A 20,743-nucleotide genomic window follows, 5' to 3' on the forward strand; every position below is an offset into this window, starting at 1 on the left:
AACTTTAACTGAACTCTCTTTAGAGCCAACAAACTCTATTTAAGAAAAAAAGTGTTAATTTACATCCGAACATTGGTGTTGTTTGTAAACAGCTGCTTCAAATGGTGACATTTTTTTGTGTTTTTGTGGACCGGCATTTTTTAAATGGTAAGTTCTGTTAAACACAATATTAGTGTCACACCATAACACAACACACTACCCAGTCAGTGCAATTCCCATTTTTATCAATGTATGCTATTGGCTATTAAAAGAGCCATGTAACTGTTGTTATTGGTTTCAAAAAGCTAACACTTCTTAAATGTCAGCACATATTAGTCAGTATTACAACAAAATGTGCAGATATAGGGCGCAGGATGACCTCAACAACCCTTTAAAACTCCGGTTTCAGAGCTCGTATTCATCTAATGTTTTCTATTCCATAAATATAATACAGAAAGAGGAAGAGAAAAAATAAAAAAAATAGTTTATAAAGTCATTTAATTACTTTAAAATACTAACACTTGGAGGTCAAAATATTAAGTCAAATGCAGGACAGACTTTAAACTTTACAAAGCAAATCTCAGAATATCCTCCAGTGTTCATAATGTACTTTTTAACCAGTGAATCAAAAGAGGAAAAAAACACTGAATAAAGCAGTTTCCTGTTTACAATCTGTGTTTCTTCTACAGTCTTTGGCAGGTGAGTCTGGAAGACAAGCTCACACTAAACCTCTTTTCTTTTAACCTGACCTCCAATGACTCAAATCCGTCATCCTCTTCAGTGACACAGTTTGCAGGTTTTTAAGGTCAGAAACTTTTAAGTTGTTTTTGTTTTACATGTGCTCTTATTAGCTAATGCTAAATGTAGTAGCTAACTCTTTTCCTCATGTTTATGATAGCATGTAGCTTTGTGTTGAATTAGCATTTTTATGCATTTCTGTGCTTGCTTGAATTTAGATAGCAATGCTTATCACAAGTAAATGTATACTTGTTATCTGTACTGAAATATTGTTATTCTCTTTGTAATATTGCAGTTTTACAAAAAACAGAACGAAAGGAACTCAAGTAAAATCAAGAAAAGACAAGCCTTGTGTTTTTATTGGAGGACTTTTGTTTGAGTGTTATCTGGCTGTCAAATCCTGTACGTTGGAACGTGCAGAAAGGGCAGTACAATCTGGATATTGGAAGTCTATAGAAAAAACATTAATCTTTTGTTGATTGACAGCTAAATCTGGTTTGCATCAAAATGTATTTGGAGTCAGGAAAAGCCCTATATTTGACCTATATAAAATGTGAATTCAGGTGTTCACTGGCAGTGCAGCTCAGGATGGATAATCCAATGCCATATCCTCAGCATCTCCTGAGGCGTCAGGCTGTGAACCAGCATCAGGCTCCGGTACGCGCACGGGTTGTCTCTGTACTTCTTCTCAATGCCAAACGTCCTGAAGCCTGAGTGCTTCTCAGGAACCAAACCAAGCTTCTTCAGACACATCCCAGTGTAGACATCATCTATGGGATATAATACGACCTGCTGAGACACATTGTAAAGCTGAAGCGCTAACTCTCCGGTGTATAGATAACCTCCTCCTCCTGCGTAGGGCGGATATTGCCCCGCAAACACGCTCTCTGGTATAAAATACTTTAATTTCCGGTTCCTATGTGGACCTGCGTTACTGATTACATCCCCAATGAAAAGATCCTTAGCTCTGCTCTGTGAAATGTTCTGCAGGAGCTCAATAATCCGTAATGTGTTCACAAATACGTCATCGTCCCCCTTGAGGATGAACTGGGCATGGGGACAGTTTTGACTGAACCACTCCAGGAAGAGGACCTCCTTTACTGTGAGGTTGAAGAAGGTGTCTCTGTAGTCCCACTGGAGGAGGTCTTTGTGGAGAGCTGCCTCATGGTTCAGCATCCCAAGGAGGTCTGGGAAGTTGTCAGAAGATAAAGTGTTGCCTAGCAGGAAGATGGTAGCCACAGTCTGGTTGGCTACGACGCCCGCCCGGCCCCATGTTTCTCTGATCGCCTGCCGTCGGTCAAAGTGCGGGATCAGAGACTTCACAACGAGAAGCAGGAAGGGTTTCTCATCGCACAAATGTGGTTGATTAATCAGCATGGGGTATGTCCTGCAGCGCATGTGCAATAGAAAATCCTGGAAGCGCTGCGGCAGGGAGTTGTAGTCCGAGATTTGCGCGGGGACTCTGGGATCTGGCTCACAAGGATCGAGTGGCCCTGTATCATTTAGCCAATCAGGCAGCTCGACAAGAGAGTCACCTCCAGAAAGCACAGAGTTCAGGACGGGGTTGTAAAAAAAGTCCAGGCGCTGCTGCTCCCGGTTCCAGAAGGATTTGCTCAGAACCTGCTGGCGCCAAAACTTCTTTGATGGGATACGGATCTTCTCACTTCTGTCACGCTTGGGGTTCCACGAGAGGACAACCAGGAGGCATAGGAAGACATTGAGGGTTATCGTCACACAGAGCACGCTCACTTTTCTTCGGAACACAGGCATATTAGCCACTCCCTCTGCACCTACAGAGGGACCACAGGTAAAGAAAATCACTAGTAAAGACATAGGCCTAATAATGCAGAATCAAAACCTCAACTTACAACTTAGCGGGGATATAAAGAGACATTTAGAAGCATTAAGACAGCTAGTTGAACCCTGAGGCCTTTAGCAAGATTAGGACTTCAAGAATCTATTAAAGACGTGCACGAGAAAGCTTGATTTCCTTCTTTTTTCCCAGTTTCAGAGCTCAGACAGGCTGCATTTTTTTTTAAATCTCTAATCCTGCAGAAATGGGTCGTGAACATTCCTCCTCATCCCCTCCTCCTTCTCTTCATCAGATGGGAATCACACATTTCCAATTTAGCCGTGCACATGACACTAGTTTACTGGCAGCAGTGCATATCCAATAAACAATGACAACATTGTTTATTGAATATGCACACAGACTTGACAACATCAGGTTGATGATACAGAGATGAAAATTAGAAATGTTCACTTGGCTTCACTGAAGGTTGAGAAGAGAATGTTGCCATAAACAGATGAATGAAAATGTGTACTGAGGGGTTGTTTGGCAGGTAATTTGTTAACCAAACGGCTGTCTCAGTTGTACCTCATGGTGATGATTGTACCTTTGGTGCTAGTAGCAACTATTAAAACCAAAACTCTGATGTATGTCGCTTTGGATAAATGCGTCTGCTAAGTGAATTGTAGAATCGTATAATTGTAAAACATTTAGGGGGGTCTTTTTCCAATCAAAGACCAAGTGGCAACTTTTAGTTTTGAAAATTAGTTTAACAAAACTAGAAGTGCCAGAAAGTGAAGTTCCTTGAGTGTCCACTAGAGGCTGTTTCCCAAAGTGCGTCAATCCCAATAGAGCCTCATTGTAAAATGTCCAACTTTACAGCAGAAATAAACATGTTTACAGCCTGGCACAAAAAAAACAATTTTGCTAACTATAGCTCATTTATCTATTCATGATAAATATACAAGATACATTTTTGTATAACTCATCTGTTAAAATTACATTAATTATTAATAAGGCTCAAAGTTAGTCTGGCAGGCATCATACAAGCTAATCAGTCACTGAACTGAACCTCTGGGCTGTGTTTGTTGTTGTTGCAGCCGCTCAGACATTTTTTCATGTAAATATCAAAGACATTATTTGTCTTGTTGTGCGGTTTATTGTACCAACAGACTGTCCAAGAAGTCTGAGATACAGTTTTTACAATCAGTCAAATTCTAGTATTATTGTATGTATGTGTAACTAATTAGCAGGTATCTGTTTCTGTGTTCACAATACCTGGCTTGTCATTGATGTATTTGTGGCAGCCAATGCATTGAGTCAGGATTGGTGTTAGCTCCCCCCCAATGAACTGAATTGTAATCACATTCTGTTGAAACCATTTTTAGCCATTTATTTAGCTAGTTAATGACATAGCCTTGGCTACTGACTGTATAGCTTTAATATCTTTGCCTTTGTTAACCCCTCCCTCCTCTCTTGAACCCTCTTTTTAAAGTATGGTCACTACAGCCACAAAGCCTAACTGGAAGCTTGATAAAAGTAATCCATGAAACAAATGTGTGATGTCAGAATTATTTCTGGATAAACTTTCAAAAGTGTTTTACCCATAACTTAACTGAAACTGTTTAGAAAGACATTCTAATTTTAAAGGGTGTAGTTTGTTTCAGTCTTTCTAATATGTCTTCCCTTAGTCAATGAATGCGTGATAAGTGTTTTATTTCTTATTCGGCCTCCTTTTCATGTGTTTTCACTCATGTGTTACCTGTGACAGGTGCGATGATTGGTCAGTTTGGTCTGGTAGACTCCCAGACCTCACTAGGCCTCATAGAGGAGCCGAGAGCAGGAGAAGGACGTCTCCAAGAAGAACCAGGATGTTGATTCTGCCTCAGCCATCTGGAGTTTAACAAATAGACAATTTCACCAAAAAAGAACCAAATCAATTAAACAAGAGCTGCAATTAGTCAGGTTTTTAGTGAGCTAAACATTTTGTGTATTTGTTGATTGAGACTTCAACAGGGTTAGCAGATGTAAATGATGAATTCATGCATCCTGTTTATGAGAGACTGATGCATAATGCAAAATGTCATTTAAAGGCATTTGCTGTCTGTTAGGGCTGCACAATTATCATTTCATTGTTATTGCAATATAAGCATTTGCAATAAACACATCATAAAAGCAGTGGGGGGAGCCAGACTTTTTTTTTGACTGGGGTGGCCAAACTGGTTCACTGACTCATTTCATGGAGGCCTGCGGGCATAAAAGCTATGCTTTCACACCATTTTGGTGCAGTCAGATAAAGCTTAAGAAAGCTATCAGCTAGCCTCAGATTTAGTTTTGTCAATTTAGTGGCAACAATAAATACATTCTTGATTTGCTCTGGATTCAGGAGGGACATATGGTAGCAAATTGAAGAACAGCAGATAGAAATAAAAGTGAGCTATAACTTAAATCCTTTTTTATTTACTATGCTTCCTATCATAATTGAACAATTTTACCTAACATTGCATATTGAGCAGGCCTACTGTCTGTCTGTCTGTCATTGAGCCTGACCCTATATTCAGAAAAACAGAGGGTTTATGGCTTTTAGAACAGGTCCTGTTAGGTCATGTATTCGTCAGCAGGACATATAGGAGGCAGAGCGGGGCTATCTGATGTTGTCAGACAGTAAGTGATTCTGTTTATAGATAAGGGGGATAAACTTTGGACACACAGTAAATAAACGTGACAACAGTTGCTCTGCAGTTTTAAGCAGGCTTTTTCATGAAGAGGCTAGAGAGCCCAACAGCTTAGAGAATTTCACACAATGCACATTAAAGGGTAAACATTTTTCAACTACAACACATTTGAGCTTCAATAGAAAAAGTGTTTGTTCTCTGTAAAATAAAAAAAATAAAACTTCAAATAATCCTTTAATCCAAAATAGGCTATTAGTTATTGGATGTCTTGTTCTTGAATAAAAGACAAACAACCTGAGCAAACATTAGTGTCTGTGTTTGCCAAAGTGTTGAATATCCAGTTCCAGGTGTACGTTGCTACAGTATTAAGGTCAATTTGTTTTTTTCCCCACACCTGCGTCATTATACTCAGAAGTACTTAAACCACATCAAGTATTTCAGATTATGCTGAGAGAAGATCACTCATTTAAACTCAACATGCTGTTGAATAAGTCTGAAAGCTTCTTTCAAAAGTTCAGAAAAGAGTTTGAGCAGAATGTTTTTCTCTAATTCCATCTTTAAACCTGCTTTCTTTTACAGCCTGCAGAGATTATCACATTCAAGGAAAAGTATTGTGCTCACTGATTCCTTTTTAATTACATTTGTGCTAGCTGCTGCGTCTCTATTATTAATGGCTCAGTGGCGCCCCCTACAAGACTGAAAACATTCAGCCCCACAGCACATTCATCCTAGACTTGAGAATTGAAGAAAGCATATTCATCATGACTACACCTAAAAAAAAAATATTTTTGACCCAAACTGTAAACCCAACAGGAAGTCTGCAATTTTGATTTGGTTTTCAAAATAATGCCTATAGATTTACAGGCTCTGTATTTGAACAAACTCCTCCTTGGGGTTTCATCTGAGTGTTCCCAATTTTGTATTGTTGACATCTTATTAAAGGTTTGAGTCATTTATAAAAGGCGTGGCCCCGGCTGGGGGTCAAGGTTTGATTTTGTTTTTCCAATTCGCTGTGTTAGATATATTTTTGCCAATTTGTTGTGTGACCCAAACTAACTGTAACCCTCAAATATAACATTCTATCTTCTTCAAACTTTACATGTACTACAACAGTCCTGGCTTGTCCACAACATGCAAATATTTTGCAATAGTCATAGCGCCCCCTAGAAATGACAATTTCATGTACTCCTCTTACTCTGTTGAACATACTGTACTCAGATGTGTTTAGAAACCTAAGAACTTCAACATGTTCGCCGTAAGACCGAGAGGTTTCATTGAAGGATGTCTCTGTGCTGATGCGGAAAGATTTGATGTCTCAACTAGAAACAGGAAGTAGTTGTTAACCCCCATTAAAAAAGGTTTGATCTGCTCAAAATGTCATATGTATGATGACGGTCTGCCCTCGAACACATTTACACGCCAATATTTAACTACATTAGGCATAATGCATTCTCTTGGAGTAGACAGTATTAACTCTCATAAAATGTAATTTCTTCTCCAGATTTTGATGACAGTCCTGGCAGAGGCGATGCTTACTCTTGTATACAGTAAGTTTTTTGCTCCAAATTTGAAAGATAATGACAGTGCCAGCATGAACAGTTCAGCATATTCTGTCATACTCACTGCATTTTTTTCTAATTCATAGTTCCACCTAGTGGAAAGAAGAAGTTTCTCTCAAACTTAAAATGCATCAACGCATGTATCACTTGGTGTTGGTCATAGCGCCTCCTATTGTGAACAGCCATGTTCAATGTTTGATTTGCACAAAATGTGACATTTCATGACAACCTTGAAATGAGCAAAGTGACCTTTTAATGCTTGTAATCTCTGTCTCAGTGAGTCAGACAAGGTGATTAACAGCACGCTGAAAAAACAGTAATGTTTTCATTTTGCACAGAAAATATTCACAGTGAGTCAGCTAGCTCAAAGTTCAATTTATTTATAGATAAAGATGAACTAGTTCTCATTTCAGTTCACAATTTGAATGTTTGAACGAAGTTCACAGTCCAAGAAAAGAACTAGTTTACTCGTCTATTTGTTTTTTCTGCACTCAGCTAGTATAGCTTTCTTTATTATCATCCCTTCTTGCAGACATTGTTCAATGCTTTCACCCCAAATGAAAGCCATAAACTAAAAACTCTGAAAATGTAATGGTTAAATAAATATCATAGTGATCAGTTCTATAAAAGAAAATATACATAATAATCATCTCACTCAAGAGGCTGTTTGCCTTACCTACACAGAGGTGGTTTCAGTTATTCTACCTGTTTTGGGGGTTGGGCTTTTGTAAACACATCTGATTTACAATACAAACAAGGACTTAACATACAGGTGCAGAAAAAAACAAAAACCTGAATGCTGAGGGAGAAGAAGAAAGAGAGAGGGAGTTAGAGGCAGAGGCAGAGGCAGAAAGGGCGGGAGAGAATGAGAAAGTAAATACTGTCGCAACCCAGTTCTTTTTTATTTAATATTAACAAAGCATATGGCCTATTTTTGTTTTAAAGGAAATTTATCAGGGACCTCAAGAAAGAGCTAAAGAGATTTGAAAGTGTTCATTCACTCAGGAGCTGTCCTGAAAACGCAGGAAGTGTAATCATAAAATAAACTGACACATCTTTTACTTTGAAAGGCATACCGGGGCCAAGTTGGCTGCGTGACAGATGCCGCATGTCAGACTCCGGGACACAGTGCTCGACTACTCTCGATAAGTAAGTAAGTGAACTGTCCTTCACTGTCTCCAGAATGAGCTATACTCTCACCTTCTTGTTATACGTACTTCAAATTGACTTGTTCAGTTCACCCTTCACCAAAAATAAAAACTCATCACTCATCTAGCACGTTCAGACACATCACTGGTGAGTGATACATTTGACTTTAGAAAAAATACATAAAAAAGGCCCACCCATGTACAGGACAAAATTAGCAAATATAAAAGAAACTATTGTGTACTTCAATTAAGTAAAAGATCAATTATTTCTGTCATTACAAAATATTTTTTATTTACAATGTGTGATCTTCTGATTTATGTTTGAGCATGTGGGTTAAACTTGATTGACAAGACAAAAACGGAATTTCTTTCTGTATAAATGCTATAAAAGCTTAACATTGCTGCATTTTTCTTTTTGATTTATAAGCAGAGTTATTTTTTCTTATGCCAACTATTGACCAACTTGTATTTACACAAATATCCTGATTGAGAAGATTATTATTTAAGCAACTATTTAATCTCTCAATGTTTTCTCCGGTGCAATTACTTTAACTTAACTTACATTTTTATCTACAGAATTACTATAAATAAAACAATGTGTGCTCCACCCTAACAAGCTGCAGGTCTATAAACTAATTTACACACATTTAAAATCAATTTAAAGGGCCAATCTGCAATTGGAACTGGAAATACAGTTACATTTTAATAATAATTAGTACTTGACTTAAGTTTTTGAAGAATTTGACATGAAATATTTTTAAAGTGTGGTATTTTGACATTCATCAAAAATATGCAAACTTCTTCAAATCCTGGATCTAATGAATTAGAATTACTGTAGATGTCACTTGTGATGCAAGACGTGGATATTATTCTTAGTTGTTCCTTCGATAGTTACGTGGTAGAGCAGGGTCATGGGCCAGTTGTGGATGACTTTGTGGCTTGGTGTGACGAATCTTTTCTCCACTTAAACGTGACAAAAACTAAAGACATGATCATTGATTTTAGAAAGTCCCCACCAAGCCAAATACCAACTGGTATCAAATCAGCTGACATTGTGGAAAGCTACAAATATCTGGGTGTTGTTCTGGACAATAGGTTATGTTTTGAAAATCATGTTGACGCTACCTCCATGAAGGTTCAACAAAGACTGTTTTTCTTAAGAAAGATGAACTCTTTTTAATGTTTCTACGGAGATGATGACTCTGTTTTATAAAAGTTTTTATTGAATCTGTTTTACATTTTTGCATTGCTGCATGGTATGGAAGCCTGAACTTGTCAAACAACAATAGACTTGGGAGACTTGTAAAAACAAGCAGTAGAATCTCAGGGAGGTGTCAGGTTGGGCTTTTGACATTGGGTGCGTTCGAATTGTCCCTCCTATCTCCTTTCACTATCCACTTTACCTTAACCCCGGGGAAAACGTCATGAGGTTAAGGAAGGATGTTAGGAGAATTCATAAAGGACTTAGGGAAAGGCGATCTCGTTGCTCTGACAATCTAAAAAATCTGAAAAACTTTTTCTGTGGCTTCTTACCGGTGAAATAATCCTAATTACCACAAGGTTGGGCTTGAAATAAAAGAAATATAGACCACCAGGCTACAAGTAACAAAAGTGAAACCATCACCTTCCTGTCCAATCAGAAATCAAAATAAATATGACTGTATGAAATCAATTGTCACATTAATGCAAGATATAACCTACACATAATGTTTTAAGAATACAAATGTACAACTGCACAAAGCATTCTTAAGTGAATGAAATACGTTGACTAAAACATGATCTGATAAAAATGTCTCTTATCTTTTTATCCTTTACATGACCTGTGTCACTTTACGATCATCGTTCATTTCCGTGAACGGTCGGATGCACGACTCGCTTTAAATGTTGCGGCCGCAAGGAATTGTGGGGCGTCATATCTCATCTCCTTTCATAAAGGATGGTCCAGTGTATCCTATGCTAAAGGAGGTTATAAAGGAAGCATTGACCCACCTTCCCTTAACTTTTAGAGAATTCGAACGGCTCTTATCATGGCCTCCACTTAAATGCTTCTGGGGCTAAGGTAAAGTGGATAGTGAAAGGAGATAGGAGGGACAATTTGAATTAGTGATGGGAAAAGCAGTTCTTTTCAGTGTACTGAATCAGTAGAATCAGTTCAGTAAAGTGATTCATTCACCGAATCGTTCAGTACTTCTCCGCAGCTCTGTCTGTGAATCAGAATTTAATAAGCTGAAACACGGCCGAACATTTAGTTCTGCTCGCGATCGTACTGAGAATAGTGAGCTCCGCCTCCGAGTCACTCTCTTCCTCTCAGTTCCTTCAGTGAACGAAACACTGACTGAACGAGAACAAGCGAGACGCCGACGCCAGCCCCCCCCCCACACACACACACACACACACACACACACACACACACACACACACACACACACACACACACACACACACACACACACACACACACACACACACACACACACACACAGTACTGACTGAGGAGGGAGGGCGGGCTTTGAGCGACTCTTTCGGTCTCGAGAGAGAGAGAGAGACATGAGATGGGAGAGAGGGGAGCGCAACTTAAGTTGAGAAATGAACAACTCTTTTCAGTAAGTGATTCAGTTCAGTTCGTTCACCCAGATGATTTCTTCGTTTTGAACGAATCGTTCACGAACTACACATCATTAATTTCAACGCGGAAAGCTAGGGCCATGCTTGTGATCCCAGATCACCCACTTCACAGTGAGTTTGACCTTTTACCCGCATGACGTCGTTTTAGAGCTCCAGTGAGGAAGACTAAAAGACTCCAGGTCTCATTTTTACCAAGTGCAATTAATATGTTAAACAACAATTAGGTATTTGTTGCTCTTTTTGCACTTGAATTGCACATTTGCACACCTCCACTTTGCACTTTAATAACTTGAATTTCCATTCTGATTATATTGCGTTGTTTTTATATCTTGTTGTGTTGTCTGATTCTTCAAATTTGTTTTGGTTTATGTTTTATGGTGATGTTGTCCTTATGTTTCTTGTCTTTTCTTGTCTCTTGTGTGCTCCTGTTGCAACGTAAATTTCCCCTTGTGGGACAATAAAAACTCTGAATCTGAATCTTATACTCAATACCTAAAGTTGAAGAACTTTTATCAATGTTTTTAATAAACTTATGAATAAAGGTTCTATTCTTCCGACATGTCAAGTTTTTTTTCTGTCTCCTACCAACAGGCGTCAGAGTCAAACTGTGTTAATCTACTTTTGGTTTAGTTTACTTTTGTTTTGCTGAAGAGTCTGATGAGTCCAAATTAAATGCCAATAAAAATACATGGTGTGTCGTTAAAGCCGAGTCAGGTCATTTTGCTGCACACTCACCTCTCAGTTCAGCCCCTCCAGCCGTCCTTGTGAAATCAAGTTGCTTCACCTGAACTACAACAACACCTTCCGTCTGCTCCGAGTGACCTATTTTCTGTACATCTGCGCGCGATTTCATTTAGGTATAAACTGTATAAACCCCAGTCCTCATCAATCCGAAAATCACCTAAGTGACATCCTGTATTCACGTTGTGGAGAAAGGTCCCAACTGTTCAAGTGTGCGTCTCTCCTGTGATGCGCGCGCAGTGACTCCGCCCTCAGGTTGAATGGGGGCTTCTAAAAGTCTCAACTGTGTTATTTTAGTCCCATGAACACCATCTCTCTTCTCTCCACCATCAAAATGTAATATATCTCTGCTCTGATCTATACAGCAACCCATATGCATACAGTTTTGCATAAACACTACATCTTCCTAATGTGTTTTTATGGTTGAAATGAGAAATTATAAAAAATATAGTGAAAAACTTTAAGTCATTTATAGCCATAGATCTTGTTTAAGAAAGCTAGACTTAGCCTCATGGTTTCACAAGGGAAGCCAAAGAAGACACCTATAAAATTTGCATCCTTTCTTGTCCAGGAGAGGTTAAACAAATGATGTATGTCACAGATGAAATTCAAATGATGTCAGTGCCAAACTGTATGACCAGACCAGACGAGATGTGATGTCAACAGCTTCTCTAAGGAAAATAAACATTTAATGTATTTTCTTTAGAATACAATTATTCAAATTAACTTTAGGGACTTTGCATATGTTTGCTCTTTGTTTGAGTTTAATAGCAATAGCACCCATAATAGCATATATTTTTTTTAATCAAATGGACAAACACTTCTATCTTTTTTGTATTTTTGATGGAACACAATATTTTTCACTCACAATAACACTAAAAACTAACAAATTGACACAGTGGCAGAGCAACAACTCCTGTCTTTTGCAAGTTCATTTATTACTGTGAAAGTAGTTCAAACTTAAAAAAAAACAAAACATGGGGATTGCTGTTCTACTTGACCTTCATTCTTTTAGCTTGTTGGTGTTATTGTTTGGCTTTTGAGTTTTCAGTGTTTTATTGATGATTTTGTCAGACACATGGACTTTGAGAATAAATCAGAATTCAACACTAAAGCTCATTGTCATGCTTCAGTTATCTTAATAATAATAGTTATTCTAGCAGCCAAACAAATTGTGGGCTTAGTTTACAATCAAGACAAAGATTAACTCAGTGCTACTTGTTCCTATGTGGAGACGGTTTTATCCCAGGTGTATGATAACGTCCCCACCCTGGCTGGGCCTCAACACGCCTGATAATTGTTAACTGATGTCTCAGGCGGACTTAAACCGTGATCAGAAATGATGTTGTGACATGCGATCAAAGTCTATTGATGTCATAAGGTTGATTCATGACAAAGACAAAGAGATATTTACGTACATTGTGCAGTGATTTTGTCCACCTCACAGTTGTTTAAACTCAGTTAAACTTCAGAACAGACAGAAAGATGCCCAAACCCTTCATTTATTCTCTCAAAGGTCTGAATAATCCTGTTTATACATGAGGGGGTTTCCAGACATTTAGTTATTGTTGCATTTATGGTTGTATTAACTTTTTTACAGTATTTAATAAAAACAGAGAATCATGAAAAATACAATTTGGGATAAAAAAAAATCAAGGCAAACCTCTAAATTTTGCAGTTTGCCTCAATCTCACCATTGCTTTAGATCTTAATTGGCACAGATTTGTTTGTAAAGGAATGCTGTATACAATACATGAGATCACAATCATGTGCAGGCATACGCTTGTGATGGGTTGTAATCCTGCATCACCAGAGGAAGATTTGTCACCTGAACCAGGAAGCTCATCATCTTGTCCAGCTCTGAATGAATGTAGCCTCCTCTCTGAACACAGACCCAAACCAACAACGTTTTCTTAAATTAATATTCATTCACTGAATTGTGCGCTAGTCAAGTTTTAATCTAAAGGCCACAACGCTGGCAGTATTGTTCAAATGAATGATTTTTCACTGAGAGGCTCTGACGGCATTAAAGAGAGGGTCTCTACAGAGCTGATTTTACTTTAAAGTAGATGGGAGTTATTTGTCTAGCTCTGCCTTAATCAGTTCACCTTTTTGTTTTCGTATGTTACAGATATATTGTGGGGTACAATTACATTAGCTGCAGTTAGCTTACTCATGCAAAAAATACCAACTATTTCTTCATTGGTTAAAAATGGAAGTCATTTTTATTCAAAAGTGAACAATGAAAGACGTATAATCTTTTCTTGATTTTATATCTAATTAAACTCAATATTTTTGGAGTTCCTACTGACAAAAGAAGATATGACCTTTTTGACGTTTTATAGATCAAAACAACTTTTCGATTTATACAGAAAAATAACACAGTTCAATTAATTGTAATTCTTAAATTCCCTGAATCCTTTGCATTATATACACCCCCCAATAATTGAATTTATTTTTAGTCTGATGGTAAAAAGTTAAGAGTTGTACCATCCTCGCTGGTTTACACTGAAACATAAGACTGTTTGTGTTTTGTTTTGATTCAAAAATCCCATCTCCAACTTCATTTCCAATCGTTGTGACTTTGCCGCACCCATGCTCTCCTACAACACCAGTAATGTATTTTTGCTGCTGTGGACAGAGAGGAACATTAATCCTATCAGAGAGAGACTGTAAAGGATCCCCAGATATAACATCTGAGGAGCAGCCCAGACCTTCTAGAACATCTGGAACATGTTGAAATATAAACTATATCTTCAGTCTGAGTCTGTTGGATCAGTTCTGGAGTGATACAGATCTGAACATGTCCCACTTCTGAACAAGGCTGTTAAACAGGACAAACAGGAATCAGAGAGGAAACACCCCTCATGTTGCAGGTAATACCTGAGTTGTCTCTCAGTCAGAATCACACCTCACTGTCTCTCTGCTGACTGGGATAAAATGTCACTCCGTTTTTTATGAGCGCTGAACCACGCTGTCTATGCTCTTCTGGATGTTGGCCATCTTCTTCAGTACCTGGTTCACTTTGGCCTCGTCGAACTCCAGACACACAAACTCTGAGTCCTGACAGAGGGGGGGGGGGGGGGGGGGATAAGGAGATACTTAAGTATGTTAGTAAGAATTACTTTGAACTAAATTACATTGTACTGTTAAGTAGTTTTTTCAGGTTTTGTGTTTTTGATAAGCCTCGCTCTAGTTTGAATCAGCGGCATGAACTCCCGTAACTTACCTGCATTGTGTTTATTACAAATCACATAAAACTTATTTATGTCTATTTAAAAAAATGGACAACACACAGCAGGCATGTCATGCCTATTCAAAGTCCGACAGGATTTTCTTTCTTATCTTAATATTATTTGAAAACTTTATTTTTTGTATAATATCCCTGTACATTTCCTTGTAGTTGGATTCCACCTGCATGAGATTGGTTCACAACAGCAGGTACTCATAGAGTGGCTGAATGGCTATCATGTAAACATGAAATGTAGAAAGTTAGAAATCATTTTGCACCTGATAAAGATAAACTACAACAATAATTCTGTTGGTTTAGCAGGGACAAGGAAGAAATTTGGGAAAAGTAGTAGCGATAGTAAAATTATGATGTAATTAGGGTATGGGGGATTTTGCATGATTTGTTTGAAGTTTTCCTCTGATAGCTAAATAAGAACCTATATGCATTTGATAATATATGTTTCAGAATGCAGAAAAAGGTATCATTCTTCCCATTTTGACTTGCATGACACCCCTGACGCCCCCTGACACAGAGTGATGATTGCTTGCAGAGTTTCCATTGACTATATTCAAACTGCCACCATTTTTCTCTGAAAGCTATCAAGCAAGTTATATAACAATCATTAAGCTCACCTCTAAGCTTCATACGGAGGTTCTGCTTGTGGTCAGCATACTCAAAATATCTATCTGCACACAAAATCCATAATGTTGTATCGGATAACAACGAAAAAATAATACTTGGTCCATCTGGGTCCATAGCATTTTACAAACCAATCAATGAAATGCAATCTTTCAATCATTTACCCTAGAAAATGAAATGATAACATTTAGCTCTACATAAACATTCAGATTAGAGTTTAACCAGTTCTAGACCAATCAATCTTCCCCAGCATAGTCAGAAAATATAATCCACGTATCCACCTCCCATCATCCAGTTCTTAAACTATTGTCTGTGAAAGCAGTGTCCAGACTGCACAATATTAAGTATATTGGTGTACTTTCCACATTGACAGGATTAATGCAACAACAAATGATCAAGAACTGCTCAGTTCAAAATAACAGTGTTCTCACTCAATCCATAGTCTGTATAAAACATGGACAGTAGTCTCAGTGATGTCACCCACTGGGTTCTGAGGAGGTGATATGAAGCCCAATGTGCGAAAGCTATGTTGGAAACACTATCTCTATGTAACTTTTGACCAAGCTAAGAACAGAGCTGAGGCAGACCTTAAACCTCCTGACGGACAGATACAAAACGTCCAACTGTCAGTGAAAAACTCTGAGGCTCAATAAAATCAAAATGGACGATTTCAATTTAAAACAAACTGGCACTCGTTCAGTGTGTTGAAATAAAGAACTGAGCTATTGATACCAAATCTGTTTTTTGAACCAGTCCTTTGGGACATTATAAGGTTTTCTTAGACCACTCATACATGTAGATGGGGTCTATGTTGGGTGGCTCTTCCAAGGTGTTGTGGGCCTGTAAAGAGAGTCGCCCACTCTGTTGTTGCTGCCCAACAATCCAACATGTTTTTCTGTTTCTGCAGCCAGAGGGGAGGAGGGTGAAACATGGATTGAGGGGGCAAGAGGAGTTCAAGCGCTTCGTGTGGCTTCCTTCATTTTGATGGATTGGTTGAAGGTTTTGATAAAACTCTGTCTTTTCAAGTAACACATTTTTAAATAAGTCTTTTTTTTCTTAACTCCCAAATTCAAATGAAACCAAACATGATAAAAAAAATCATTGTTTCATTTTTGTCCTTGCTGGTGCAAAGAATGCATTTGATGACTTAAACACTGCCATCAACTGGTACGAGCGATCCCTTGAGCATCAAAGAGTCAACCAGGTAGATAATAAACATGGAGTGAACTCCTAGGAAGGCTGTTGTCATACTGTCCTCACTGGTTGTGAATGTATTGTTGGACACTCACTGGTGATGAATAGTGGTTCTTGGTGATGGTTAGCTCTGGTTAACTTGTGAAAGTTTAAAGTAATGGTGAAGAAGGACATGCCTTCCTGTCGGCGGGCTAGTTGTAATGCTAACCCAGCTAACATTACCTCATCAATCAGATCTGCTCCACTGTTTGTTATTCTTCAGAATCCCAACTAGGTGCATGATGTGACATCTAGTTGAGGTATAGTGACTCTATACAATGCCTAGTGTCATCTAATGATTGCTATTATTTTCATGTGCAAGATGAAATGAAAACAACATGGACTAAATACAGTATATTCCATCCCCAACATGTCCATGAAGACTTTGTTACAGTACCTGAACAAATTATTTCATGGTGGTTACAAATTTAAAACCGTGACCTCAGTTGGGTTTCCTTTTCTGCACAAATAGATTTGATTGTGAAATCAAGGTCACCCTCTCAGCACTGGTATCCACTGGCTCTGAAACTTTATTGAGTCCAGGACCCAGATTGACTAAATTTAGCCTTCTCGTGGGACAGGAGCTTACCAAAACAGGCCAGTAATCCGGTCCCAGACCTTCTAACACACTGAAATCTTTACCAACCACCAAAATAATGTCAGTGCTATCAACAGAGTTAAAACAGTATACACGTCTTCCATCAGGAAGATTCCCTTTATTTCATTTACATTAGTATACAGCAGGGTTGCAATCATCGATGATTTTACTGACTCTTATTTTAAGTGCTCGCTTACATGGGTGATGACGTTTAATCGTTTAGTTGGCTAGTAGCTCACATCCTTGATTTATAATTCAAAATATGGAGTTTTCAAGTTAGTGTAAATATTATTTATAATGAGAATAATATCATTTATTTACTTTAAAATGTTGTAATCCCATTACATATTATCTACTGACAGTTTTATATTATATATAATAAATAATTCATTTACTTGGTGGATGACAGGAGCTCATTTTAAACCCAGAATTGGACACTGGCTTAGATTGTTGCCTTAAACAATGCCTGGGAAACTCCAGAGTATTTAAAGAAGAAAATAATCAATAAAGTTAAAAAGTAGGGTCAAATGACTTCAAACATATTTGAAACTATTCTGACACCTGGCAAATGAGGAAAATGTGTCCCAATCAGAGAGATTTTAAATGAATTTCAGTCAATGACTTTTTGTTTGTGTTTATATTTGGTGACCTGCATCTTGCATTATAGGAACAAGAATATATAAAGTATTTAGGTTTACAATCACTTGAATTCCCCTTAAGAATCTGTCTGAATGTGGTTCATTATCAAGTTTTTGCAGGTCCAGATTATCACTAGTAACGAGACGAACCATAGCATTGTCAGTCTGAGTGAACCACTATTAAAACACTATAGATGGACGCAAACCAAGAGGTGAAATTCTCTGCCAAAGTTTACAAAAATGGGGATTTATTGTAAAATGTCTTAATGCCCATGTGTGTTTTAAAGGATGATGGTCACTCTAAATGCTGCATTTGATGACTGGGTTGTACTGATGACATCATTTGATGTGTGAGCCTATGAATCTGAATGATTGTCAGACAAAACACTGGCTGTTGGTCTCACCTCTCCGGGTCTGCCCAGCTCCAGCTCCATCAGAGCAACCGGCCCGCTGTGCAGTGCGTCCCCCCGACTGGCTGCAGTCTGGAGGTCCACCCTCCAAGAGAGGCCCCTGAGGCCGGGCTCCCAGCGGCTCTGAGCCACCAAACTCTCCCTCACCCGGACACGCTGACATTTCCAGAAGCGAGAGAGGGCTGCAGCCTGTTCAGCAGTCACCCCGCCACCACCCTGCCTCTTAGTCTGCGCTGTGAGAAAGGCCTCTAGCTGGGCGTGGTCCATGTCGGCGGTTGCAATTGACTAAGTGATGAAAGAGAGGAGGATCAGCTAAGAATGCGCACCACAAAGTAGGATATCTGCAAGTCTTGCAAACCCATGGTTGCCACATTATGTGGTATTTATTTTAGGATAATGTGTGCTGAGGGCTGCACCTTAAAAAAGTTGCACCAGAAAAAGTTTTTCTGCTATATCTTAGTTGTTACTCAGCTTGTTTTTTTTACCATGCATTGTTCAAGCCTTTAGCAATTCAATAGCCATCTTTAAACATACTTTTACTTTAAACAAAATAGTGTGCATTGTGTTTTTTTTTCATTTTGGAAGACAATATAATTACTGATGGTAGTTCTAGTGGGGCTATACTGTATGTGTCAAACATAATGAGTTGGAGTGAAAACTGAGACCTCAAAGAAATTGTTCTATATTAGAAAAAAATCACAAATAATGTTTTATATAATTTCAGTCTGCAACATGTCTATACGAGTGAACTGTTAGTTATCAACAAGTTAGGGAAAAAGTATTTGTATACAAATTATAAACATCAGACATCCTTTTACTTTTGAGTTGTGTTCTAGGTGAAAATCAAAAACTAGCTACCCTTGTGACTTTTGCCTGAAACCGAAATGACAATCTTCAATGGAGTAAAGTTTTTCTCAGTTATTACCTTTTTTTTAAATATTCATAATAATTTGCACATAATTTTGGCTTTTTATGTAGATTTCAAATGGATATTGTGTTTGTATGCACTTAAGGCAGTTCTATTGTTGATCTGCTGATGTTCGGACTACACTTTTGTCAAATAGCTGATCTATTTTTTAGTACATTCTTAATTTTTATTTTTTTATTTAAATTGTACTGTGTTCACTTTTTGTTTGCAATCTTTGCTGCTGTAACAATGTACATTTCCCCATTGTGGGATAAATAAAGGATTATCCAACTTGTTACGTCTTCAACTTTATTAAGATTTAAAGGACTGAAATGCCTATGTGTTTAGAAGTTGCATTGTAAATAAATGTAAATGCCTGATTGAATCTTGATCTCTGTGCAGGCCACAGAGCGCAGCAACGATATAAATAGTGGAACTACAGTGATAACAGGTGTGCGTCTCTGCTGCCCCCTGCTGACAAGAGGTGAGACACACAGCAACAGTCCAACTCAAAAAATATCAGTCTGAACAATTGTTTAAATTAGGGACAGTCTTATGGATGTATACCCAAAACACAAAAGTTAGTGATCAACCATCACCTGAGAACTTTAACAATGCAGAATAAACTCCTACTTTTAAAACATCCGGACAAACTGTTTATTTAAGCTGACTTGTTGTGAGACTCATTGTTAGTTTTACAACATCTATTCTGTTAGGCAGGTCTTTTTTGTGGTCATTACCACAGCTTTACCTTTGCACAACCCTAATCTTTACTGAAAAAAAAAACATTTCCCTTGCCCTGTAACTTCCTTGTTACACCTTTCTTTGCTCAGTTTTAGATGCATTTAACTGTCAGCTAATGTAGTTGTCCTTTCATTAATGAATCCAAACTTGCTGTATTTGATAAAATGTTATTTGCTTACTGATTGTTTCTAATAGACTGGATTTTACAGTTGTTGTTGTTGTTGTTGTTGTTGTTGCTCTCTCACAATAAGACACTGGCTTTAGCTTCTGCTAAATGTTAAACCCCAGAGTCAATGTGAAATGTTGAAATGTTATAATCATATATTTGTGTCTGCACCTTCAATAATATCGTTTCACTGTTAACGCAAGTGTTTCATTTAAAAAACCTAAGGCTAACACTTGTGCTCTGAAGTTGTTCTGTTACCTTAAGGAGGGCTTTCATTTTCTCGTGTAACGCCTTGAACTCCTCCTGCACCATCTCGGGGAATAGTTCATTCTTCAGCAGCTCCTCTGTGATCTCACTGTTGTTGTAATAAACGTTTTGAGCTATTCCATTCAACAGTCCGCTCAGAGATTTTGAAGCTTCAACATCCGCCATTGTTTCTTCTGACTAGGGTCACGTGAAGCGCATGGAGCATATCACGTGAAGTTCGGTCTGAAACGGTACCCTGGGAATTGTAGTTTTATCCTGGTGGAATCGTTTTATTGCTGATTTTTCCTGTTTTTCTCAATGACTGTAAATATTTCTCCATACTAAATTGCTGTGTCACTAAAACTGCAATGACTTCTTAGGAGGTATGATTGAAATCATGGCTTCAGAATAAAGCAGGACATATAAAAACCCTATTTTACATGTAGCCTAGCCTAGAAAAGCAACTTGAATTTTATTAGGTTTTATTATGGTTAGTAATACTAGCATTTTCACACAAAAACTTGATGATAGTTTCCAAAGAGAAATTCAAAGGGAAAACATTTTTCCTATTCAATAGATAGATAGATAGATGGATAGATAGATAGATAGATAGATAGATAGATAGATAGATAGATAGATAGATAGATAGATAGATAGATAGATGGATAGATAGATA

General features: G+C 38.0%; 2 protein-coding genes across 2 annotated transcripts; both read right to left on the minus strand.

Moving 5' to 3' along the window:
* Nucleotides 1–1,044: 1,044 nt before the first annotated feature.
* b3gnt2a (UDP-GlcNAc:betaGal beta-1,3-N-acetylglucosaminyltransferase 2a) lies at nucleotides 1,045–11,490 on the minus strand. The gene is made up of 3 exons (XM_020639592.3): nucleotides 11,249–11,490; nucleotides 4,269–4,399; nucleotides 1,045–2,507 (listed from the first exon to the last, which is right to left on the minus strand). The coding sequence occupies exon 3, from the start codon at nucleotides 2,485–2,487 to the stop codon at nucleotides 1,285–1,287; it is 1,203 nt and encodes a 400-aa protein (XP_020495248.1). The 5' UTR covers nucleotides 2,488–2,507; nucleotides 4,269–4,399; nucleotides 11,249–11,490; the 3' UTR covers nucleotides 1,045–1,284.
* Nucleotides 11,491–12,738: 1,248 nt separating this feature from the next.
* commd1 (copper metabolism (Murr1) domain containing 1) lies at nucleotides 12,739–20,270 on the minus strand. The gene is made up of 3 exons (XM_020639581.3): nucleotides 20,080–20,270; nucleotides 17,999–18,289; nucleotides 12,739–14,317 (listed from the first exon to the last, which is right to left on the minus strand). Exons 1-3 carry the CDS (start codon nucleotides 20,251–20,253, stop codon nucleotides 14,210–14,212), a joined length of 573 nt encoding a protein of 190 aa, XP_020495237.2. The 5' UTR covers nucleotides 20,254–20,270; the 3' UTR covers nucleotides 12,739–14,209.
* Between the last annotated feature and the right edge of the window lie 473 nt (nucleotides 20,271–20,743).

Source organism: Labrus bergylta, chromosome 1, assembly GCF_963930695.1.
Source record: "Labrus bergylta chromosome 1, fLabBer1.1, whole genome shotgun sequence".
NCBI lineage: Eukaryota > Metazoa > Chordata > Actinopteri > Labriformes > Labridae > Labrus > Labrus bergylta.